This window comes from Lutra lutra, chromosome 5 (assembly GCF_902655055.1).
Source record: "Lutra lutra chromosome 5, mLutLut1.2, whole genome shotgun sequence".
Classification (NCBI taxonomy): domain Eukaryota; kingdom Metazoa; phylum Chordata; class Mammalia; order Carnivora; family Mustelidae; genus Lutra; species Lutra lutra.
In genome coordinates, this window is record NC_062282.1 from 107,397,593 (window position 1) to 107,424,191 (window position 26,599).

At 37.0% G+C, this 26,599-nt stretch overlaps 1 protein-coding gene across 2 annotated transcripts in view; it reads left to right on the forward strand.

Moving 5' to 3' along the window:
- MSH3 (mutS homolog 3) overlaps positions 1-26,599 on the forward strand; it is a 184,016-nt gene that overhangs the window by 49,265 nt on the left and 108,152 nt on the right. For both annotated transcript variants that reach the window (XM_047729374.1, XM_047729375.1), the window contains exons 9-11: positions 10,022-10,134; positions 12,655-12,769; positions 24,231-24,315. In XM_047729374.1, the coding sequence (XP_047585330.1) occupies positions 10,022-10,134; positions 12,655-12,769; positions 24,231-24,315 (313 nt within the window). The remainder of the gene's footprint in view (positions 1-10,021; positions 10,135-12,654; positions 12,770-24,230; positions 24,316-26,599) is intronic.

Sequence of the window (26,599 nt, forward strand, 5' to 3'; positions counted from 1 at the left end):
AGCCCTTGGTATTGCCATCTTTGAAATTTTAGCCATTATAGTTTGTGTGGTGTCTCACTTTGGTTTAAAAAAAAATATTTTTTGGGTGACCGATGTTTTCATGGACTTAATGGCTATTCATATATCTTTTCCTTTTGCCTACTTAAAGAAATTGGGTTGCTTTTCTGACTGAGCTATAAGAATTATAATTCTTTCTGCATTCTGAATAAAAATCCTTTGTTTAGGTATATGTATTATGAATATTTTCTCCCAGTCTGTGGCTTGCCTTTTAATTTTCTTGATGACCTTATAAAAACAGGTTTTTAAAAAATTTCTTTTTATTTAAATTCAATTAATTTATGTATAATGTATTATTGGTTTCAGCGGTAGAGGTCAGTGATTCATCAGTCTTATATAATACCCACTGCTCATTAAAACACATACCCTCCCCAGTGTCCATCACCCAGTTATCCCATTCCCCATCCCCCTCCCCTTCAGCAACCCTCAGTTTGTTTCCTATGATTAAGAGTCTCTTATAATTTGTCTCCCTCTCTGATTTTGTGTTACTTTATTTTTTTCTCTCTTTCCCTATGATCCACTGTTTTGTTTCTTAATTTCATATATGAGTAAGAGCATATATTGACTTATATTAATATATGTGATTGACTTATTTTGCTTAGCATAATACCCTCTAGTTCCATCCATATCTTTGTAAATGGCAAGATTTCTTTTTTTTTTTTTAGATTTTATTTATTTATTTGACAGACAGAGATCACAAGTAGGCAGAGAGAGAGGGGGAAGCAGGCTCCTTGGTGAGTAGAGAACCTGATGCAGGGCTCGATCCCACGACCCTGAGATCATGACCTGAGCCGAAGGCAGAGGCTTAAACCACTGAGCCACCCAGGCGTCCAGATTTCATTTTTTTGATGGCTAAGTAGTATTCCATTTTATATATATATATATATATATATATATATATATATATATATATATATGCATGCCACATCTTCTTTATCCATTCATCTGTTGATAGGCATCTGGGCTCTTTTCATAGTTTGGCTATTGTGGACATTGCTGCTATAAACATTGGGGTACAGGTGTCCCAGAAGTTGTTGTTGTTGTTTTTTCCCATGTAAGTCACATTTCTCATTTTCTCCTTTTATGGTTAGTGCTTTTCATGACCTAAGAAATCTTTGCCTTTTTCAAGGTCATGAAGATTTTTCTCTTATGTTTTCTGCTAGAAGTTTTATAGTTTAAATTTTACTTTTGGTTCTGTTAAGTATTTTGATTTAATTTGGGGGCATGGTATGAGTATAGGGATTGGAGTTCCTTTTTTTCCATGTGGTTACCAGTTGTTTTCACATCAGTGGTTGAAAAGACTGTTCTATCCACATTGAATTATGTTGCTGCCAAAGGCTTTATTTTGAATTTAACTTCGAAAAGTAACCTAGATTTTTATGTTCTTATAGTAGGTGTTTTAGACCCTGACTTTCTAGGATGTCATTTTAAAAAGTGTGGCGTTTTGATTTTTGGTCTCAAAAGTTATTTACATTTTAGAAACATTAGAGTGGGTGGGGTGGGAGCTCTAGAAACCCACTGTGTCAACGTCACCCTAATAGACCCAATTAGGGATGAATATAAAATAGATGACTGTGTGTGTGTGTACATGTGTTTGTGTGTGTGTGAGAAAAATTAAGCTAAAGCGCTTGTGGAACATCCAGGAAAGTACAGCAGTAATGTTGCACAATTGGTACAGTCTTAAGTAATCACTTTTAGAGCTAAGTAACTTCTGTTGTTAATTTTTCTTATGTGTAAGTTTAAAAAATAACCAGAGTATAGGTAAGACTTTCTATATCTTTTTGTTTTCTTGTCTTCGAAGACTGCCATTTAAGTGACCATTGAGTAACTTGTTTCTTCTTGTGAAACAAAAATGCTTTGTGTCTATTTAAAACCCTTTCAAGCATCAGAAATGGGTGAGATGGTATGGGGGCAGGGTGCAGTAGTTTCTGAAATCACACATGAGCTTTTCCCTCCCTTCACCTCTGTTCCCTTTGAGTGAAAAAGGTGCTCTCAGTAGCTACTGAGAATATTCCTTCTTGCTGACATGTTTTTTATTTTGTGCTTGTCCTGTCCAATTACATCTGTTCTAAAGCTCTCTCCCTTTTATCCCTTTTCCTTTGAGTACATCACTACTCCTTTCTCTCATTCTTAAGTAGCAGTAATAGTAGTAATAATGGTGGCAGTAGCTAACAGTGTTTTAGACACTATTTTTTTTAATGATTTTATTAATTTATTTGACAAAGATCGCAAGAGAAGGAACACAAGCAGGGGGAGAGGGAGAGGGAGAGGGAGAAGCAGGCTTCCCGCAGAGCAGAGAGCCCTATTTGGGGCTCAATCCCAGGACCATGGGATCATGGCCTGAGTCAAAGCCAGACACGTAACGACTGAGCCACCCAGGTACCCCTAGACACTATTCAAAGGGCTTTATATTTACTGACTGATTTAGTCTTCACAAACACCCTGGGAGGGAGCTGCTGTTCTTTTAATATAGATTTTATAGATGAGGAAGCTGAGGCGGAGAGATGTTAAGTCTAGGGTTCTACCACTGGGCTTTGGTCCAGACTTCCTAGCTCTGAAGCACATACTTTCAACCACTATGTTATATGGCTGCTCAGGAAAAACACAAAAGGAAGCAACCATTCCCTTCCTTCACCCCTGTTTCTGGACTTAAAAAAGAGTCATGTTTTATAGCCTAGTTGACATATTATTTTGGTTAATATTTCATGAAATTTTCATCCTTTATAATGCATATTACAATTTGTATTTCTATCTCTGGCAGTGAAGTTTCTAACAAAAAGCATCTGTGCTTAAAACAAAGTAGCTTTATTTCTAAAGCTGTTACTTTACAAACCACAGTCCCATGTGTCTGGTAGAAAGCACAGGCCTTCCTAGCATGTGGTGGTTCTTCTGGGAAAGCATCTTAGAAGAGGTGAGTCTTGGCCCTCTTCTGTATAAGAATGCGTGTAAATGGCTGGGGTTTGGTATGTGGAGATGGGTGGTAAAAAGACCCATGATTTTGATGAGGTGAAAGTTTAAGAAAGGATAGAGGTTGTAAAATGTTGCTCAAGAGAATTCATACCTAGAGAAGATTTCCAGGGTCAGAGAAGAAGAGCTGAGAGGTCATGACTCTGGGGAGAAATGAATGGCTTCTCGAGGCCTTTAGGCTTCTGCCTCCATCCACTCCCACCCTCACATTTTCCCTTTCCTTTTTATTTCCCCTTGATTTCGCAATCCTCTTTGTTTTCCTCACCTTGTCGCAGGAAGAAATACTCTTTCTGTCAGGTTGGCCAAGACGGTTTGGAGACATTTTGATGCTGCTTCATCTTAAAGAAAAAAAAAAGTCGCAATCACTGTAAAGGAAGAAAAGTAAAACCAAAAGTTGAAGAAAAGCTAGAGAAAGTGTTAAAAAAAAAAGTAGAGAGAAAGTTTTAGAAAGACCCTAAATTTTCCCAGTACAAACTTCTTATGTTAAGGTAAAACCTCTTTACGCTTTTCTTCTTTTGAAGGGCACAGCTGCCGTGAATACTGGCTTTGATTAGTTCCTGGGCCTTGGGCCTCTGTTCTGAGAACTCAAGGAGCTTGCACAGGGAATAAGGAAGTTCTCAATCCTCCCTCTCACTCCCCAACAGGCCTGTCCCCTGTGCCTGGGCCTGGTGTGTTTCTTTACCTCTGCTCTCTCTAATCCTGCAGGGGCCCTAAATCTGCTTTTTGTTTTAGTCCCCATGGCAACTTGTCTAAGATTTCATCACCTCTGCTTGGTGGGAAAGACTGGAAGGAGGGTCCTCCTGGTCTCCAGAATCTCTGACTTGTACTCTGCCTGCCTTATCTAAAGCAGACTTATCAGCTAAAGTCAAACTTTGGGTCTTCCTTACCTTGGTTCGCTGTTGGCTGTGTGGACTTGGGTAGAGGTTGCCAACTTTCTTAAATGCTGTCTGTGTCGTTATGTCTATTTCCCTCTCTGGGCAGCGAAAGGTTCCTTCTTCATTTTGAAAATCTCTCATTTTGTAATGAGTTCTTACTGAACTTTTAAAATTCATGTAAGTGAATCTCATGTAAGTGAAAAGCTTGAAAGTAGGCTAGAATCAGAACGTAGGCTAGACTTAGGAGCTCTTGTCCTCCTTGTGTTCTCTCCTTCTTGTGTTCACTTTCCTCTCACATTCCACAAGGTGGCAGAATGTCTCCAGCCACTCGGTCCCTGGACGTCCAGACTCCCAGGTTCAAGTCCTGGGAAATGGATGAACATCTCCTGGGAGCTCCTGCATCAATTTTGTAATCCATTCTTTCCTTCTCTTTCTCTTGCTCTTTTCTAATAAACAATTTTATTTTTTGAAGAGGTAGTATATTTTAGTGGCTCAAAATGTAAAAGTATTTTAAGAATGTGGAGTGAAAAGACTTTCTTTTATCTCATCCTTTTTATTAGTGCGAAGCTCCTCATTTTGTCTTTTTTTAATGCTTTTTCTCTTGACTTTTGTACTGCCTGATAATAAAATCTCATTTAGTGCTTTCTTTTCACTTATATTTGACTAGTATATCTGTCTAGTCAAGTTCTTTTTTCAGCTGTCCTTTTATTTTTAATCTTTCTGAATTACTTTCTTGTAAGTTTTACTCCTATTTGTAGCACAGAGGTTTTTTTTTCCCCCTCTGTAATCCAATCTGAGGTCACCTCTCTTAATAAGTAAGTTTACCCCATTTACATTTGTTGTTTGGACAGATATATTTGATGTTAGTTTGTCCATGTCATTTTAGTCTTTGGTTTTATTTCTTGTGAAGAATCTTTATGTGGCCTTTTCCCTTGCTTTTTTTGTGGCTAGGTATTCTGATATTTGTCAGGTAATGGTTGTCTTCATAATTTCACTTTCACATAATGCTCTTAGTCTTCCTATAGTTCCTTACTATACACGGTGAAAAAATTATACTAATTTTAACATAGAGACATTGTAACTCTATTACATGGCCTGTTTTATTCATTCTGGATCTCTATTGGATTCTATCCTCAGAGGAGAGAATTAATCACTCAGCCAGGAAGTTTGGAACTCAATCAGTATTTTTATTATCAGTAAGAATGCTGTCAGAAGAGGCTTTGTGAGTTTTCCTGTAGCAGATTGTCAGCCTTTTACAAGGCTCTTTTTGTCTATAAAAATTATAGTTTCTAAAGTTAGCATAGATCATAAAATTGGTAAGCTGACATTTGTTTGGTCACAATTGAATGTTAGATCAAGATCTTTGTAGGTGGTCTGTTACTCAACACCAGAGAGTCATCAGTTTTATGTTCAAGTTGACATTAAAAGATATTATTGGGTCTGAAGTTCCTTTATTTTAGTGTGGGTTCCATACTTGTTGAGAGTTTTCTCATCATTTAATTTTTTCAAAATAATATATTTGGCAACAGAAAGGCATGTTACATATAAAAAGGTTTTTTAAAAATTTAGAAGTCCTAATTTAAAACAGTCCAGCTTCACATACCCCTTGTAATGACTGAGACTGCTTTCTTGACCATTGTCCTCCTGTCCAGCAGAGAAGAGTAGTCACCACCCTGAGCCCAGGGAGGGGCACAGCCTCTGTTCAGCCTCCTCTCCAATCAGGAGGCTTCAGCCCAGGCCACAGTCTCTGTAGAAGGTGGGAAGGGGAAGGCGTTTTTATAATTTTTTATTTTTATTTTTTTTTATTTAAAGATTTTTATTTATTTGTCAGAGAGAGAGAGATAGCGAGAGAGGGAACACAAGCAGGGGAATGGGAGAGGGAGAAGCAGGCTGTCTGCTGAGCAGGGAGCCCGATGTGGGGCTCAATCTCAGGACCTGGGATCATGACCTGAGTGGAAGGCAGACGCTTAACTGACTGAGCGACCCAGGTGCCCCAGTATAATTTTTTAGATTCAGGTTAGTTACACGACCATAGTAGACTTCGTGATTTTTTTGGGTTCACCTCTAATAGCACAGCTGAAACATAGACTACTGTTAGAGAAGATTTCCATTTTCTCTTTGTTCTCTTGTCCTGTAGTGACTGTCGTATCATTCTTGTCGACTATGTTTTCAGTCTGCAGTTTCCCTTTGAATCATTCTGAAAACCCCATTGAAAATGAAAATACCCCTTCTCCCCAACTTCCTGTGAATTCAGATTTAACACATTTGGTGTGTGGGATCTTTGCTCTTACTGTGTGTTGCCGGTGACTCTGATGCAGGTCTTCCATGACATTTGTTCAAGGAAATCGAGATTGACAGTTCTGTGCTTAATGGAGAAGTTTTACTAAAATCTAATTTGACAAAATTCTGGTTGGATATTACTCATTATGTAGACAGTGTTTCAAGTAGACATTTGTTTCAAAAATAGTGATTTAATTTACCATAACTTTCTTCGATTAAGAAATCTGCCAAAACACAGATTTTATAACTCCAACCAGTTTGTGGAAAAAATGTTTGCATGAAGATGTTCATACACAGATTGCGGAACGAGGAGTTTAACACTCTTGTAATGCTTTGGTGAAAGCCTCAAGGATAACTGAGAAGTCCATTTTTATCAAATTTAATGGGTTTCTAAATCCTTATCTGCTTATCAAACAAAACATTAATTAGAACAGTAATTGAGTAATCTTGCGTTCATTCTAAGAATTTGTACAAAATTGCTGTGGAGCTCATGTAAGGTCATTCACTGCTTTTTGAGTTGCTAAATAATAACTTTGCTACAGGCTTCTAAAAATCCAGGTATTAAGGGAGTCTACAGAAAGATAAAAATTGATAAGAGATTTACAGTAGTTAGTCCGATACTCTGTCTCTGGTGGATTAAGGTGAAAAAATCCTTCAGCACTGCAGATGGGAGAAAATCCTCTCTCTTAGATTTCTTCCTGAATCAGCTTATGCTTGCCTACTCTTATAGCAGAACAGAAAAAGCCTTTGGAGCTAGGTATGCTGGCACAGATTTTTCTGGGGAAACAAAACACTACAAAATCAGGCTTAAAGCTTTATTTAAGCAACACAGTACATCATGACAAGTATGATATATCCCAGGAATGCAAGGATGATTTATTCAGCATCAGAAAATGTGATAATACAAACCGAGGGTTGCCAGGGGTAGCGGGGTAGGGAGAGGGTGGTTGGGTTATTGACACTGGGGAGGGTATGTGCTATGGTGAGTGCTGTGAAGTGTTTAGTAAACCTGATGATTCACAGACCTGTACCCCTGGGGCTAATAATACATTATATGTTAATAAAAAATAAAAAAGAAAGAAAGAAAGAAAATATGAATAATATATTAAGAAATTGAGATATAAGCCATGTGATTATTTTAACACATGTAGAAGGAACATTAGATTAAGCTTTAATAATCCTTTATGACTAAAGCTTTTTCTCCCCTCAAACTGGGAAACTTACCAAACCTTAGGCCAATAAGTCATTTATTCCAAAACCTATAGCAAGCCTCATACCTAAGAGGGAAACTTTAGAAGCCTCCCTATTATTGTCAGAAGACAGAGGATGCCTATTAGCATTACCTTTGTTGAGTACAGCCTGAATTCTTAGCTAGTAGTGTAATGAGTTAGGAAAAAGAAAAGAAAAATAGATTGTAAGGGAGAGGTAAAATATCTTTTTTTCCCCCAGGTGATATTAACACATACATAGACAATACAGCACAAGAAATTAAAGTAGTCAGTACAGTTGCTGCATATAAAAATCAATGGGTTCTGTACACCATGATAACCCTCTAATAAATATGTTTCCCTTCACAGTAGTGTTAATTTGTATTATATATATCAGAGTGAGCACAACCAAAGAATATACAACATGGAGAAAATTAAAGAATATTATTGAAAAGACATAGAAAGATTGTACTATCTTTAACAATAGGGTATCTTGATTTTTTAAGATATTTTTCTCTAAATTAATTCATTGTTTATCCAGTCAAAATCCTAATAATATTAGGATTTTTTTTTTTAAGATTTTATTTATTTGACAGAGAGAGAGAGAGAGGGAACACAAGTGGAGTGGAAGAGGGAGAAGCACACTCCCCACTGAGCAGGGCTCAATGCCAGGACCCTGACCTGAGCCAAAGGCAGATGCTTAATGACTGAGCCACCCAGGTTCCCCATATTTTTGGGTTTTTATTAATTTGACAAGATGAACCCAAAATTTATAAAGAAATCCAAAGGCCCGGGCACCTGGGTGGCTCAGTGGTTTAAAGCCTCTGCCTTCGGCTCAGGTCATGATCTCAGAGTCCTGGGATCGAGCCCCCACATGGGGCTCTCTGCTCAGCAGGGAGCCTGCTTCCTCCTCTCTCTCTGCCTGCTTCTCTGCCTACTTGTGATCTTTGTCTGTCAAATAAATAAATAAAATCTTCAAAAAAAAATAATAAAGTACCACTTAATGTAAAATTTAAGACATGAAATAAAACAACATGTTGTATAAAGGTGCTGAAGTATATTGTGAAGTATAAAAACGTATGTGGTGGGGCGCCTGGGTGGCTCAGTGGGTTAAGCCGCTGCCTTCGGCTCAGGTCATGGTCTCGGAGTCCTGGGATCGAGCCCCGCATCAGGCTCTCTGCTCAGCAGGGAGCCTGCTTCCTCCTCTCTCTCTGCCTGCCTCTCTGCCTGCTTGTGATCTCTCTGTCAAATAAATAAATAAAATCTTTAAAAAAAAAAAAAAAAGTATGTGGTAATAACATACGCCAAATTAGAGATGGCATTTACTTTTTCAGGTGGTAGAGAGATGAATGTGACTGAGGAAGGATGTATACAGTGTTTTATTATTTATTTAATGTAGTGTTTTACTGTTTTTTTTAGATAAAAGTGTTCTAAGGCAACATGTCACAGATGTTAACATCAGGTGAATATCCAATAATAAAGAAATGGTTGAATAAACTATGGCTTTTACATACTATGAAATATTTTTCAGCCATTAAAAACAATTAGTTGTAGATAGGTCACTTTGTGTGGAGTAATTTCCAAGACTTACTGCTTATGAAGAAGGTAAGATGCGGAAAAATTTGTGTGAGGTCATCCCATTTGTATAAAACAAGGATGTGTATGAGTATGTATGTATATGATACGTGCTTATGTACGAACATACGAACATGAATAAAAAAAAGGATTCATTCTGGACCGTTAACATGGGTTGGGAGTGAGGTGATAGGGAAAGAGAGGGGGCAGCGGGAATGGGGATCCAAGCAAAACAGAAAATGAGAGAGAAAACGTACTACCCAGCATGGATGATATGGTTTGTTTATGTACTTTACATAATCTCACCACAAACGCGCGCGCACACCCCCCCCCACACACACGCACACTCATGCATGCCATTTTAAAGACACCACAGAACTGCTTTAAATAGAGAGTGAGAGTTGACCTATGGGGAATTTACTGCGTTTGAATGGGAACTGTGGTAGAACTGGACTTAGCAAAAAGATGCCATTTCAGAGAAAGATGTACTTTATTGGTAGAGTATTTATTTATTTATTTATTTATTTTAAAGATTTTATTTATTTATTTATTTATTTGACAGAGAGAGATCACAAGTAGACGGAGAGGCAGGCAGAGAGAGAGAGAGAGGGAAGCAGGCTTCTTGCTGAGCAGAGAGCCCGATGTGGGACTCGATCCCAGGACCCTGAGATCATGACCTGAGCCGAAGGCAGCGGCTTAACCCACTGAGCCACCCAGGCGCCCATTGGTAGAGTATTTAAACAAATGATGCATTTACATTAAAATGTTGCTTTTCCAGTTTTCTCCCTTTTGTATTTATCCAAGTAATCGACCGTAATTCCAGTGAGTTCTTGGTAATCACAGTGTACTTCTTGGTATAAAGTACCAGTGGTAAAAGTTGTAATTACATTTTATGAAATGGGGCCTTTTGACAGGGAAACTTTAGATCTTTTCTCTCTGTTTTTTCAACTTGAGGGAGAATAAAGGATGACTTTCTCTTTTTGGTCAGGGCAAGGTCTAAATATAGAGAGTTCAAGATTATGAATAATTATCTTTGAAATTTTCATTGTTTTCTTTCAGTGTGCGGGATGATAGAATTCGAGTAGAAAGGATGGATAACATGTATTTTGAATACAGCCATGCTTTCCAGGCGGTTACAGAGTTTTATGCAAAAGATGCACTTGACCTCCAAGGTAAATATTTTCTATGTGTTAGCCTTAATGTCCTCGAATTTAACTGAGTTGAGATTTGGATAAAGGTACAAGTTTGACTTTCAATTTATTGAAAACTAGGCAGTTATCAATAAATAACTGGCCCAAGTGGAGGCAAGAGTTCACTTTTCTTGCACTCATCGAAAACACCCCTGCAGCTTTTTTGACATATTCATTGGAGTGTAAGGAGTTACTGGCCAACCCTCCTTTTTGCTTCTCTTAAAAAGTGGCCCATCATTTTCCTTGGAATTTTGTAGAGTATTTGGATAAATTTCCTGGATAAAGGCTAGTATTTCGTTAGGTGGCTCACCACAATTTAAATACCAGAACATTAATGACAGGGTAGTAATATGTTAAGTAACCAGTATTTGTTGACTTGGTCTGTGCCCCTCCTTCCTACTAGTCCAGCTTATTCTGTTAAGGTTCATTTTTATATCTTATCCCATGCTGCAAGGCTTTCACCATTAGACGGTAGATGGATCAGTCTCCCCTTGGCTCCCCCACAGACACCAATGTCCTGTTAGCATTTCTCTTGCCATCCCTTTTAATCTCATGGTGTCAAACTGAATTGAGTGTCAGAGAGGCTAACCCATTCTGACACAGTCTGCGATGTCACCAAGGGATTGTTGTCTTATGCTCAGGTAAGGACAAGACTACCATAAGCCACTCTTGACATCATATTCACTTAGGAGTCTGTGAGATAGGAAACCAGCTTGCCTTTTTTCTCTTAGTTGGAATAGCCCTCCACAGGGTTTGCAGCCCCATAGAGCCATTGAGAGCCCATCCCCAAGCCCTGCCCCCTGTCAAGTGACAGTTCAGCTGCAAAGACAGATACTCTTCAGGATCTACCCAGACATAGAAGCCTCGTGCCACGCCAACTTCAGAGTCCCTGTACACAGAGTAGGTGAACATTTCTAGAATCAGGTGTTTATAGTACTTCTTAGTTTAGATGCGATTTGCTGGTTTCAGGTCATTCTTACCATGTACAATGTTACGTTATAATATATTGGCACTTCATTTTTATCAGGTTTCCTGGGGAATGGAGCTAAAAAGTTAAAGGTAAACTTCTCAAAAGGGGGAAGAGTTTTGTTAATTCTTTCTTCACACCTTGGTTTTATAAAAAGCCACAATAGAAATTAATGTATGTGGTATTACTGATGTGTAGAGGATATTTTGTAATTTTTTCTTTTATTTATGAAAGTAATAAATGACTATTGCAAAAAAAGGTCCAAACATAGTTTTGCATAAAGGAAAAAAAAATCCTTCCCCCCAAATCTTTAAGGATTTTTATAGGTACAAATCCATTTTGGATAAGTATATATATATAATTCTGTATATTTCATATAAATTGGGTTTATTCTTTCAACTAATTTTTATTGACTGCCTATTATGTGAGGCATCATGCATACAATAAAGAATAAAAAAGAAAAAAATTCCTGCCCTTCTGGAGTTCACATTCTAAGGGGAAGATATATACAATAAAATAAGTGTGTTTGAAAGTGGTATTAGGAAGAAAATAAGTCAGGGAAAAGGGAGAACCTTCGAATAGTGTGGTGAAGTAAGACCTCACTGTGAAAATGGCCCTTGAGCGGAGATTTGAACGAAGACTGAAGGAGTGTAGGGGTCAAGCCATACACACAGCTGAAGGAACAGTGTTTTAGGCAGAGACACCAGTAAGTACAACATATCTACATGCCTGGTAGGTTTAAGAAGTGAAAGGAACCTGGGTGCTAGAACAAAGTAAGGCAGAGACTCTGAGGAGGTGAGCTAAGAGATACAGGGGAGGTGGAAGCCAGGTTGTAGGGCCATAAGACCCCTGTCAGGACGTGAGCTGTTTCTCTCAGTGAGTTAGGGATGTTGGAGTATTTTGATAAGCAAAGTAGTCTAATGGTCTCGAGTACATTTTGAAAAGGATTCTTTCAGCTGCTCTGTTGAGAATATCCTGTAGCGCACAGGGATAAAGCTGAGAGAGCAGATGGTAAGCAGTATTCCTGCTGAGAGCTAAGAATGATTGTACAACTTTTTTTCACCCTCACTCAGCAGTATATTATAGATATTTTTCTGTGTCTGTACAGATAGCTCTAAGTCATTGTTACTAGTAGTGCATAATCTGGACTTATCAAAATTTATTGAACTCTTACGCTCCTGATGTTCAGTTAGGTTGTGGATTTTACTATTACAGGAGATGTTTCGGCTCAGTTCCTTGTACACACATCTTTGACATGCATTTGAGAGTATTTCTGGATCAGAGGGGATAGGCTTTTATATTTTGAAGAAATTGTTCTCTTGCTTTCCAGAAAATGTTTATTTCACCATCAGAAAAATGCCCATTTTTCCATGACTTAGATACCTGTAATCTTCAATGTTTTCCCAAAAGGCAATTTTAGGAGGTATTCTAAATTATTATTTCAATAACCACAAACTAAACTTCATTTAACTTAAAGTTCGTTTTTCATAATGGTGAGCAATAACTTTAATGAAACTATATATTCTGTTTTTTAGCTTCTCAAACTTTTTCTGGCATCATTAATTTGGAGAAGCCTGTGATTTGCTCTTTGGCTGCCATAATAAGATACCTCAAAGAATTTAACTTGGAAAAGGTGCTTTCCAAGCCCAAGTAAGTGATTTCTCAAAAAATTTTAAAAAAAAGGTGGGTAGAGTTATATTAAAAGCATTTCCTTTAAAAAATTTTTTTTTGTTTTTCTTTTGGCTTGAAGTTCACATGCATTCATTTAGAAATAAGAGCATCTGAGAAATTTGACATTACTACCTTTTCCTTTGATTATTGGCAGATAAAATGTCATCTTCTGTTTCTACTGTGTGTCAACATTGAACCATAAGTCTGAATATAATATGTCCAGCCTTAGAGTGTAATTCATTCTCTCCATAATTCAGTCTATGAAACCATTTCTTAAATTGAGTTTGGTAAGTACTGTACTCAGACAAGTTCACCCACTATTGATAGAAAATCCTTTTTTTTTTAAAAAAATTTATTTATTTTAGAGAGAGAGACCGCAAGCAGTGGGAAGGGGCAATGGGAGAAGGAGAGAGAAAATAGTGAATCCTCAAGCAGATTCCTGATGAGCAGGACATGGGGCTTGATTCCAGGACCCTGAGATTATGTCCTGAGCTGAAATCAAGAGTTGGCCACTTGACCTGACTGAGCCACCCAGGTGCCCCTGTAGAATATTCTATTTGGGAGCAAGAAGGAACTGCGTGGTGCTATTGGTGAAAAATATTAATGTAAAAATATTTATAGAATCCTTAAGAATTCTGTCAATTTGTATTCATATGGCTATTTAATATACAAAATACTAGAGCAGAGTTAATTGACAAGTAGTATTAAATGGATTAGGAAGTGGTATTAGAAAGCAGTCATAAAACTTCACTGCCTTTCTTATTCCTGGTTTCAGTTCTTATTTCATAGACCATAAATTTGGGGATGAAGAAGATAGCTACTACCATGGCTTTTTAAAAGAGTGATTAACTTTGTGGAGTTCAGAGATTTAAAACTCACAGTTGCCATTCTAGGAAGATGTTAGTTTAAAAACCAGTGGAATAATAAAAGGTAGTGGGAGAATTTTCTTGCCTTTCTGTATTTCACCTTCAGCCCCTTGGTTTTGGCTCTGAAGAATTAACCTTTATCATTTTGATCCTTGATAAGTAAGCTGCTTCCTGTTCTGCAGAGGGGAGTGGACATATAGGCACTATCTCACTAAAATGGTTGAATATGAATTGGGGTACAAAGAGGTGGTACTGGAATGGAGTTGTTGGGGGTGGTGCAAGAAAGGCACGTCCCTTGGGAATCTTTTTGTAATGTCTTTTTTGGTGTGCCTAGTATTTAGAACAGAATATCAGTTATCTGGAAGCAGTTTTGTCCTATTTAAAATTAGTCTAAATGTCTGTCATCCGGAGAGTGGACTTACTGTGGTATGTTCATGCAGTCTAAGGTTAAACAGCAATGAAAATAAATGGACTGGAGTTACATGTATCAATATTTTAAAAATTATGTTAACATTATAGTGAGCCAGAAATCAAATAACTGAAGAATACACAGTACTCGCCATTATATGAAGTTAGAAACGTGTAAAAAAGTCACTATTTAAGTAGTGGTTAGGAACATTGCGTAAGTATACATGTCTGTATAGGAAAGATACGACTTGATGTTTTATTTTTTATCCTGGGTACTATATTAGTCTATATATGTTTTAGTATGACTGAAATATTTTATTAAAAAGAGTATCAGCTGGTATTATACTTCATTGGGTTGCACTTCAGGCTCCAATAATAGGATACTTTTTGCAGAAATTGATCCATATGATTGACTGTGTTGGATCCCCATAGGAAAGGATGGCAAACTACTTACTGTTTGACTTCTTCGTGATAGAGAGCCCCTCTGAGTGAGATGGAATTGGTGACTAATAGCTTGCCCATTAAGACTTGTCTCTGTTCCTGTATCCCCAAGGAATGAGTATTAATTTTGGAATAGAAAAACTTTGTAAAAAAAATCAGGCCCTGATATATATAGAAGTAGATGAATTTGGGTCTGAAAAAATTATTATATCCTTATATTCAAAGTAAAAATAATACTGAATAGAAAAACATGTTTTTTATACTGAAATTAAACTAGTTTACTTTTAAATTACCTAACTTGATAAATTACATGAAGCTGAACTTTTCTCATTTTGTATTTGGTGATGGTGATGGTGGGCAGTAGTCAGGGAACTGAATCTGCTGATGACTTAGTGTGTGTCTAATCTGCTAGTCGGGTGACCCCCTGTTCTCATTGCCATAGAACCAAAGACAAAGATGGAGATCCATAGTAAAGGTGCTCACATGGTATAAATTTCTATCACCCAGCATGTATCAAGCACCAAGCAGGGAGTCTGTAAATACAGGATTAATGGAAGAAAAGGAGAGAAGGAAGAAATTCTTTTATCCTGTGAGCATGGACTTGATTGGAAATTGTCAAACTGTCCTTGGGAGCCAAGATTAATGAATAAAGGTGGTGATCAGACTGGTACAATTTTTTTGCTTAAAATGTGAATGATGATTTTATACGGATGGGATGTGATATGACTTTGGAGATAATTCCAAAAGAGTAATTCCACAGTTACATTTTGGAAAAAGAATGTTGCTGCTCTGAGTGGTTACTTTGTAAAATAAGAATGTTCTTGTATACTTAGAATTCAGTTATATTACCTTAAAAGTTCAGCAGCATAAGGTATAGTTGGATTTACTTTAAGAACTGTTAATGGGGAAAAATTGAGTTGCGTCGTATGGCAAATGCTTTCACAAAAACTGTTGTACATTTCATAAAAAGTCTTGATATGTATTTACTTAAAGGTGTTTGTGCCTTTATGGTAGAATTTCAGGTTATTTGAGAAAATATGTATTTTAGGTATTCTTAACAATGGGTTAAATGAGGTTTTATTAGTTAGGCCAGATTTTGAGGTTCCAAGTTTGTCTTGAGAGTTTAAGTAGGTTTGTTCCAGAGCAAAATAGTATAATAGAATAAATAGGATGTGAGGGATATTAGTCATTATGAAAAAATTAGCCTGATTCCCAAATTTAGGAAGTTTTAAAGGAATTGGTGTTTTTGTTAGTGTTGAAAATGAGCATTTTTGTAATTTCAGAGGACTTTTTAAGATTGGTTTGGTCAGAACTTCACATAGGTTTTGGAAATTTAGGAAAGAATGACAAAACCCACCCAAGATGAACTGCAAGAGCTTTTTCTTAGAGAACTTATTAGAATGATAACGTAGGATGTTTACTTTTACTAGCGAAAGTGAATTTTGTAATTATTTTAATGACCTCTAATAGGTAGAGACCAGAGATGCAGCTGAATATCCTAAAATTCACAGAATATCCCTTTACAAAAAATAATTATTTAGCCCCAAATTCAGTAGTCCAAAATCACATAAAGACACAACAAGAGAAGAAACTACAGACTAGTGTGAATATGGACATAAGAATCCTCAAAAAATACAAGCAAATGGAGTCCAACAATATGAAGGATTATACATCATGATTTGGGGATTTATTCTAGGACCTTAGGTTTGTTTTAATGAATTTTAAGTATTTAGTGTAATATACTGCATAATGAGAGATTAAAAACTACAGGAGCATCTCAACAGACAGTGAAAGCTCCCTTTCGTGATAAAAACATCCAACAAACTAGAGCTAGAAAGGAATGTCCTTATTCTAATAATGGCCATCAGTGAAAACCTCAGACGCTAACATCATATTTAAGGGGGAAAGAATGAATGCTTCTCCTCTAAAAACAGGAACAAGCAGTATTTTCCCACTTCTGTTGTATATTGTCCTAGAAAGTCTAGTCAGGGTAATGAGGCAAAAAAATGAAGTGAAAGGCATCCATATTGTAAAGGAAGAAGTAAAATTTTGCTATTGCAGTTAACATGAAATTATGTGTATAAATCCTAAAGAATCCAGGAAAAAATGATTAAAGCATATAAAATGAGTTTATGAGGTTGCAAGATATGAGATCAATATACCAAAATGAAAATTGACTGTGTATCTATAACCTTGCAATGAAGAATCCAAAAATGAAAATAAGAAAATAATTTCATTTACAGTAGCATCAAAAAGAATAAAATACTTAATGCATTTAATAAAAGAAATACAAAACCTGTTTCTGAAAGCTGTAGAACACTGTTGAAAGAAAATAAAAGAAGACCTGAATAAGTGGAAAGGCATCCTAGGTTTGTGGATCAGCAGACTTGATTTTACCTAGATGGCAATATTCCCCAAATTGATCTACAGATTCAGTGTAATGTACCAAAACCCTAGCTAGTTTTTTTTTTTTTTTACAGAAACCGACAAACTGATCCTAAAATTTTATGAAAATTCAAGGGCCAAAAAATAGCTGTAATAACTTTGAAAAAGAATAACAGAATCAGAAGATTCACATTTCTGTTTGAAAACTTGTTGCAAGGCAACAGTAGCCAAGATAGTGTGGCACTGGCATAAAGACAGACATACAGATCAGTGAAATACAGCTGAGAGTCCAGAAATAAAGTATACATGTATTGTCAATTGATTTCCAGCAAGGGTGTTAAAGCATTCAGTGGAGGAAAGAATAGTTTTTTGTTTTTTGTTTTTCCCCAATAAAAGGCCCTGTGTGAACCCTGGTTATTGTTTGACCTAGTATTTTCTTGTGGTTCTTTCCCTGACCTATGCAAAAGAGTGAGTTTTGTATTACCTTCCCTCATGCCATAATAAAAAATAACTCAAAGTGGACCAAAGACCTATATGTAAGAGCTGAAACTATTAAGCTCTTAGAAGAAAACATAGGTGTAAAAATTTTCATGACTTTGGATTTGGCAATAGTTTCTTAGCTGTGATGCCAAAAGCATAAGTGGCAAAAGAAAAAATAGAAAATATTGGACTTCACAATAAGAAACTTGCTCTTCAAAGCCTACTGTCAAGAGAATGAAAGAACCCACTGAATGGGAGAAAAACTTTGTATAGAGACCTATGTCCACTCTTATAGTTCTTCATATATTAAGGCAGATATTTAAAAAAGACAGATAACCCAATTAAAAATGGGCAAAGAATCTGAATAGGCATTTCTCCAAAGAACGTGTACAAATGACCACTAAGCACATGAAAAAATGCTTAGCATCATTAGGCATCAGATAAATTCAAATCAAAGCCACAGTGAGATACTACTTCATATCCACTAGAATAGCGATAATAATAATTTAAAAAACCAGACAGGTGTTGGTCTGAATGTGGGCAAATTAGAACCCTCATATATGTGGGAAGGTAAAATAGTTATAACCACCTTGGAAAACACTGTGGTAGTTTCTCACAGTGTTTAACTTGGACTTACCGTATAATGCAGCTGTTCTACTCCTGGATATGTACTCAACACAGATGAAAACATATGTCCACACAAAAATTTGTATGTGACTGTTCATAGCAGTCTCATTCACAGTAGCCAAAAAGTGGAAACAATCCACATGTTCATCCATTGATGAATAGATCTATAAAATACAGAATATGCATAAAATGGAATATAATTCAACCATAAAAAAAAATGAAATATTGGTCCATGCTACAACATGGATGAACCTTGAAAATATTAAGTAAGTTAAAGAAGACATCACAAAAGACCACACACATAACTGTATGATTCCACTTATATCACAGTATACTTATATCCACAGTAGGCAAATCTGTGAGAAAGAGAAAGCCAATCAATTGTTTCTAAGAGCAGTTTCGGCTAGAGGGAAGTGGAGAGTGACTTTGAATAGGTATAGAGGTTTTGGGGTGGGTAATGCAAATACCTGAAATTACATAATGAGGATGATTGCACAATCTTGTTAATATACTAAAAACCATTGAATTGCATACTCCAAATAAATGGTGTGGTATGCAAATTATATCTTAATGTAGTTGATATACGTATATACACATACATATTTAAGTGTTATTAGTATCAAGATTGGGAAATCCTTGTCTCTATTTTACTCCCGCTTCTAAAGCAATATGCTTCTGAGGCTTCTACCCAGTGCTTCATGTATTTTGAGGCATTTCCACTCTAGTTGGTCAGAGGGCCAACTATTTTAAGCCCTGTACGAACCCTCGGATAAATCCTGATGGATTGACCTAGTGTTTTCTTGGGTTCTTTCCCTGACATGTGGAGGTTCCCCACACCTTTAAGGATCAATACCTACCTGGCCAAAGCCTTGAGGGGATCCTTCCACAGATTTTTGGAGCTCTCTCTTGTGTGCAGCTCTGTCATGTCTGGCTTTCTCCACAAATTCTAGTTTCCTTGGTCTCTCCAAAGAATCAGTCATAATTTATCTCACTTGTTTTTCTTCTCTCAGGGATTACAATTCTGTGCTATCTGATGTCTAATACCTGCCCAGTTTTTTAAAAAAATATAAATTTGTCTAGTTTTCTAATTGTTCATGGTTAAAGGACAGTTCTCATGCATTTAATCTTTTATGAATGAAAGCAAAAGTCAGGTACCATAATTGAACATCACATATAAACCACAGAAGATGTGTGAGGTTACAGCAGCTAACCAGAACAATGCCTGTGTTCTAAAACTTCCAGAAAATTAATTTCACTTAAAATTAAAAACAGAAAAAGACCCAAATTCAAATCTTATACAAAATTATTATGAGAAAAAAAAATAAGGAGTCAGATAATGTCCTTACAGAAAATGAATGTGTGCCGGAAAGATGTCCACAGATGAAATGAAAACTGTAACCTACTACTTCAAAATGAGCTCAAAGACATTAAGAAAATGATACCAGGGGTGAAAGAACAAATGAGAATGAGAAATAGGAAAGCTTTGAAATGAGATGGTTGGATTGAAGAATGAACTGTGTATTCAAGAATAAGATCAATTTAGGAGTGAAGAGTAAACTGGAAGGAATACTAAAGTGAACAAACATAGCACATATACTTGAAGAGAACTAGAATTTGAAAAGAGAGATGTGCAAAAAATAATGATTAACATAGCAGACCTGATGAGACAGCCATCCTTAGAAAGAACTACTTGCAAGCTTGACCCTTAACTGGCATCTGAGAAAGTTTTTATCATTTTCTAATAAGAATGGCTCACTCTCCCCAAACTTCACAAAGAACATGGTTTATGCTAACTACTTGCTTGTTTCTGGGAGCTGGAATTTTTGCACATGTAGAGGAGAAGATGCCCATGTGACTAGTTTCCAGTGTAAACCCTAGGTGCTGAGTCTCTAATGTGCTTCTCTGGTGAACATTCCACACGTGTCATCAAAACTCACAGCATAGGGGCGCCTGGGTGGCTCAGTGGGTTAAGCCGCTGCCTTCGGCTCAGGTCATGATCCCAGGTCCTGGGTTCGAGCCCCGCATCGGGCTTTCTGCTCAGCAGGGAGCCTGCTTCCTCCTCTCTCTCTGCCTGCCTCTCTGCCTACTTGTGATTTCTTTCTGTCAAATAAATAAATAAAATCTTTAAAAAAATATATTATTTAAAAAAAAAAAAAAACAGCATGGGAAATTGAGCACACCCTGTGTGACTCCACCAGGAGAGGACTCTTGGAAGCTTGGAAGTCCTCCAGGCTTTGCCTTCTGTATCTTTTTCCTTTTCTGCTTTTGCTTAGTAGTCTTTCACTGTAATAAATCATAGCTGTGAGTACAGCTATACTCAGAGTCCTGTGTATCCTCCTGGAGAATCACTGGAGACTCATTATATATCTTTGCTATTATTTTCCTCTCTAATAAGCTTCTTGGCAGCTTTTAGGAATGTAAAGATGGTCATTTTGTTGTGTTACAAATCAATTAGAAGTGAGTCCACAATAAAACAAGTTTTGTAGTAGGTAATTTGTAACTCATAAGTTAAATTAACCCTGAAAAGATTCGACAAATGGTGAATGTCTGAATTCTGAAAACTGTACATAGAGAACTATTTTCCACTATAGATTTCATGTGTAACATAGTAGTTTTGTGCATTTTTTGGTCCTTTTCAGTTTTCAAATTATTTTTAAATAGTGTCTTTTTAAAGGATTGGTCTTTTGGGTAAGATCTGTACCTTTAACTGCCTGTGTCTAAATCCGAAAGATTGGTTTTCGTTTTTAAAAAAAAAACTAGGGTAGGAATGATACAGAATCTTAAATTTTACTGGCAAGTTTTCAGCAATGACATTTTCCTCCCATTACAAAACTTGAGGGGGGGGGAACCATCATTTGTACTTTCTTGTCTGAAATATTAATGAGATATTTTCCCACGTTACTTGTAGGATTTTCATCCAGGTTCACACAGCATGGATTCTAGCTAGGCATTGTTTATGAGGTTCATTTCAAAGCATGTAAAATTTGGCTTTTTCCAGAAGGATAAATAATTTAGAATTGCTTGAGTATTTCAGATCACTGATCATATACTGTTGAATTCCTAAGGATGCTGGCAGATACAACTCTGAGTTCCAAAAAACACATAATTCCTAATGGAAATTAGGCACTGACAGAAGGAAATTTCTTGTGTATTTGGGAAGAAGAGTCAAAACTCCAGAATACATTATCAACCAAGCATAGGGGAAACCCAAAAGCATATTTAGTTCTTGGGTCACCTGGGTGACTCCGTCAGTTAAGCATCTACCTTTGACTCAGGTCATGAACTCAGGGTTCTGGGATCGAGCCCTGAATTGGGCCCCCTGCTCAGTGGAGAGACTGCTTCTCCCTCTCCCTCTGCTGCTCCCCCCCTGCTTGTGCTCTCTTGTTTTCTCTCTGTGTCAAATTAATAAGTAATATCTTTTTTATTTTTTTATTTTTATTTTTTTTTTAAAGATTTTATTTATTTATTTGACAGAGATATCACAAGCAGGCAGAGAGGCAGGCAGAGAGAGAGGAGGAAGCAGGCTCCCTGCTGAGCAGAGAGCCCGATGCGGGGCTCGATCCCAGGACTCCGAAATCATGACCTGAGCCGAAGGCAGCGGCTTAACCCACTGAGCCACCCAGGCGCCCCAAGTAATATCTTTTTTAAAAAACATTTTTAGTTCTTATGTTGCTTGATAATTATTGTTCTGTAGGAATCATTCCAATTTAATATTGCCCAGTGGTTGATCTCTTTTATTAAAATCAATGCAGATGTCAGTTTTCAATAAACTCTTTGCTTCTCAGTGTGTCTACTTTGAGACCTAGGGGACTTGTTCAGTAAGGGAAGAAACTAAAACAAAAAATTACATGCACAACTTACTAATGCTGCTAATTAATAAAGGAACCTGTACTTTTTCCTCTAAAGGTCTAGTTTTGTGAGCTAACTTAAGACTATTTGGTTGTTCAGTTTATTGGGTTCTTTTGGTATTGTGGATATTCAGGAATTGTGTCCAGTAAAAATATAGGTGAGGGCTCTAAGATTCCTCCCCCAGTGGTCTTTACTAGGTTGTGTGTTAGTCCAAACCAAATTCTGCCACACATATACTTCTTAGCAAACAGACACAAAAGCAGTCCTGTTAACTCTTCTGTAAGCTCCATGAAATCCCAAATCTTTCTTTTTTAGTGTTCTGACAGCACCTTGCTTCTGAGGTTCATTTGAGGCATAGTAGAAGCACTTTTAGTTGGAGTTAGGTGACAAAACTCTGAACTAATTGGTGGATCAAGGATGCTTTCAGAAACCTAGACCTAAAACCCCATTCTTCAGTGCATGGACTGTTGGGTTTACTAGTTCTTATGAGGGTGAAGCCAACTGAACAGTATTTCTGGATAGTCCACAGATCTTAAATGCCACTTATTTATGTTACAGCTCTGCTGTTCATGGGAGATGAAGACAGCTAACTGAGATGTTTTTAGAAAAGGCTGTGGATTACGGGTTCTTGATTAGTCTTTCTCTCATACCAGATGAGCATCCCTGTACAGTCTATAGTTGATGAACGTACACCTGTGTTAATCATTGCTAGGGTGTAGATTCAGCCTAACTGTCAGGAACAGGGGAGGACTTCTGCCTCACTGCTTGGGAACTGGCTGGATATCAGCTCGAGTCCAGGCTCTCAACTCTTCCATTTTGGAGCTTTGACCATAAAGGTCACTTGTCAGCTACACAGCAAATCACTGCCTAATTGTTTCTTCCTGAAAATAACGTTTTACATTTTATTCTCGTCCCTGGGTGTTTTACGGAGATCTCTGGGTTTTAGGACTCAAAGGAAACCAGCCAACCAACCTGAACTGGCTTCCCTGTAGGAAGATGGCAGACATTTGTTGAGCGTGCGTGTGCTGCTGGGCTCAGCAATGTTGCAAAATGCATGACATAAATAACTCTTGCCTTCAAGGGACTTAGATCTGTAAATGAGGATAGCAGAAGAACATGAAATTGCCCTAATCCAAAGCAAATGAAGTTAACTGCCCTGAGAAGGAGTGAAAGGTAGATACACACACCTGCTGTCAGTCAGTGTTGGAGTTGCCTCCCTCTAAAAATCATTAACAAGTTATCAATGGAAATTACATCAAACCTATCAGAGAAATCATGCTGCTAAAGGACAGTTCTTACTTGGCAATATTCCTAATATGCAGCAAGGGTTCAAGCTCCAGGGTTCTGGAGCTTCGGTTGGGGGAGTCATCTAGAAGTGAAGGCATCTCTCAGTCAGCACTGGCTCTGATTTTAGGCTCTGGACTCCTGGATGAAGATTTGTTTCCATAACTGGCTTGGGAACGTGGATTATATTTAGATCTTATCACAGCCGTGTGAGAAGTATAGTAGTTTATAATGTAAACATTCATGCTTTTCCTCCAAATAGTTTAGTGACTTGCCCTTATTTTTCTTGCCTTTAAAAATAAGCTATAAAATCTGTAAGTACTGTTGATAGAAACATAAAGGAAATTGGATTACTGTATTAGTAATGCATTGATTAATGTACTTAACATGAAAGATTGCTAAGGACAGAATTGGAATTGTGTGTACACTTATTAATCATCGCAACTCAATACTCAAGTCTGAAATTTACTGAACTTTAATCTCATTTGGGATAGTTTTAAGGACAGAGAGACAATTCTTTGAGCTTAAGAAAATATTTTTGCTACTTTTTTAGTTGTATACTCCACTAAAACGTTAGCTCCAGTAATGTGTGTTGTTAATTATAGAATAAATACCATTTGTTGTACATATCAGAGTGTTGACTAAAAGCTGTTAGAGGGTTTATCAAGATGATCTCATGCTAAAGAATAAGGAGGATGTTTTAAAATATCTTGACATATTTTTCTAGCTAATTGCATAGCTTTTCCAGAAGATACCACCACATGCTATGCTGATAATAAAAGACTGTGTTTGGTTCTATTCCTGGTAATGCAAAAAAGAGATGTTGGTACCATTTACTTCCTTGTGCTTGTTTATGGTGTGAGACAACGAACTTTTAGCATCAGTCTGTTTAATGGCACCAGCATCAATGGAATACAGTATCCCAATGAATACTTGTTTTGCTCCTTTTGGTTTGATTTTTCCATCAGATAACTCATTTTTGTCATGATGGTATTGGAATATTTAGTTTTAGTTTTTAACATTTCTTTATGTACTTATATCTTGACTAAATTGGTTTTGAAACTTTATGCACTTACGGCTCACATTTCATTCTTTTACAGGAATTTTAAACAGTTGTCAGGTGAAATGGAATTTATGACAATTAATGGAACAACATTAAGGAACCTTGAAATCCTACAGAATCAGGTCAGATAAACATAAAGGCTAATTGATTCAAAATGGTTTTGAAAAAAAAAATTTGAAATAAGGTGGCGGTCTGTTCTTAAGAGTGAAGGTGAGAACAGGAATATTATCTTTAGCTGATGACTCTGCCCATTATCTGTTTATTAATTGATAATTGCAGAACCCATTTTTTTGAGAATGAAGTATATGGTGGTTACTTTGGAAACTATAGAGCTGTCCTTCTTAATTATTGAAGTGACATTCCCATCCTGATAATTTCTGTAACAAATATTTGTTTGGAAAGGCATCATCTTTCAAAATTAATATAAAGCAGATTTTTTGTCTGTTTCGTTATTTTCTTTTTAATATTTTATTTATGTATTTGACAGAGATCACAAGGAGGCAGAGAGGCAGGCAGAGGGGGCGGGGGAAGCAGGCTCCCTGCTGAGCAGAGAGCCCGATGAGGGGCTTGATCCCAGGACCCTGGGACCATGACCCGAGCCGGAGGCAGAGGCTTTAGCCCACTGAGCCACCCAGGCACTCCTTGTTATATTTTTTCTACATACCTTTAACTTTTCACTGAAATGTCTTTAGTCTTATTATCCAACATATAAAACAAGTTACTGTGATACTCAATTAGATTTTAAGATGCATAAATTTCATTTCACAGACTTCCATCATTATTTATTTGCCCTTTATTGATGAATTAGGAAGATAATGGAGACATTAAATTGATTGCTTTCATTTATTAAATGATCACTTAGAGATAATATTTTATATAATGTTCATAACACAAAGCCATAGAAATAAAAAGCAGTTCCAAATCATTTGAGTAAGTAGTTGAAAAGCTGAACCGTCTGAGTTAAATGGTTTAAGTCTCTTCAGAAAGATTTATTACTGTTGTAAATTAAAGTAAATTCTGAATTTATTTTCCTAACTCCTAGATTTGTATATTACTAACTGCTTTCTCTCATTTAGTTTCTCCCTCTCCCAGGCTATCCTTGTATACTAGAGTCAACTCTACTTTAATTCCATAACATTTTGATCTTGTTGTTACATTATCAGGAAATTGAGAATTTTTCCCACAGATCTTTCTCATCAACTCTGTATACATTGCCTAATAGGAAAGGAGTAGTAGAATGAAAAGGACATTTCTTGGATGAAGAAGAGCAAGTAGTCAGACCCTGAAGACACAGGCCCTGGCATTCCTAGCTAGCTTAATTCTGCCACTTCTTTCCTGTTCAAATCCTATTGCTGTGGAGTCAGTTCTCAAAATAAATTCCTAAGGCAAACATACCCTTAAAAGCTCTTTCATTGTCAGGACTTGGGCCATTATAGAAACAGAAGCTAAGAATTCACATCTTTGGCTTGTCTTTGCACTTGAACTGAACTGGCCTCTGTTACCATGGAGCAGTGGAAAGGGGTAACGAGGCGGGGACTGGGTATCAGGGAGAGCAATGAAATAACTGTTTCCCTCCCACCTCCCACCCCTCCCTCTCTTGTCTGAGCCTGGTTCTTCAGTGATGCAGGAACTAATTGGAAAATTATTTCCACCCACTGTCCTCTTCTTCGGACCCTTTGTTGTACGTAGGCTAGTGGGGCTCTTGACTCTGAAGAAATGGTGCTGTTGTTGATATGGACCGCCGTCATCAGTCGGCTCATCCTCAGGGGAGCCTTCTGTGACCTGTGGCTTCTGTGTGTGCTCTGCTTTAAACTGCTAAGGCCTGGCAGCTTTTGTCTTGCCTTAGTTAATTTCTGCCAAGTGGCATCTTGTGTTAATTATGTGTCATTTCTCCCACACTTGGATATAAGTACCATAAGGGAGGGACCATGTCTGAATATACCTTTGCATCTGAGTACATTGGAGTATTCTGGAAGTACCTGCTTGATGACTTGAAGGAAAACAAAAAAATTAAAAAAAAAAAAAAAACTTAGGTGAAAGCAATTTTATGTTCCAAATAAGATTTAAACCTATTAATTGACTTTTTGTCATACAGTGAAACCTTGGTTAAAATTACCTATCATCTCTAGTTAAAATTTTTTTAGTCATTCAACTTGGAAGTAGCAGAGTATAGATCGATAATTTTTTACTGAGGATTTAATAAAGCAGACTAAAATAAAATCTTTCCAGGGTGAATTTCTATAGTGCAGTTTAGTTTTAGTTCCATCTCTGGTACCTTTTACTTGTTCATTGTTTTCATGGGAGCATCAGCCCTTAGAACTCAGAGGCTGGGGAGGATACTGAATTGCCAAAGGAAATTAAATTATCTTCACTGTATTTCTCAAGGCAGAAAAGTCTGTATTTTTA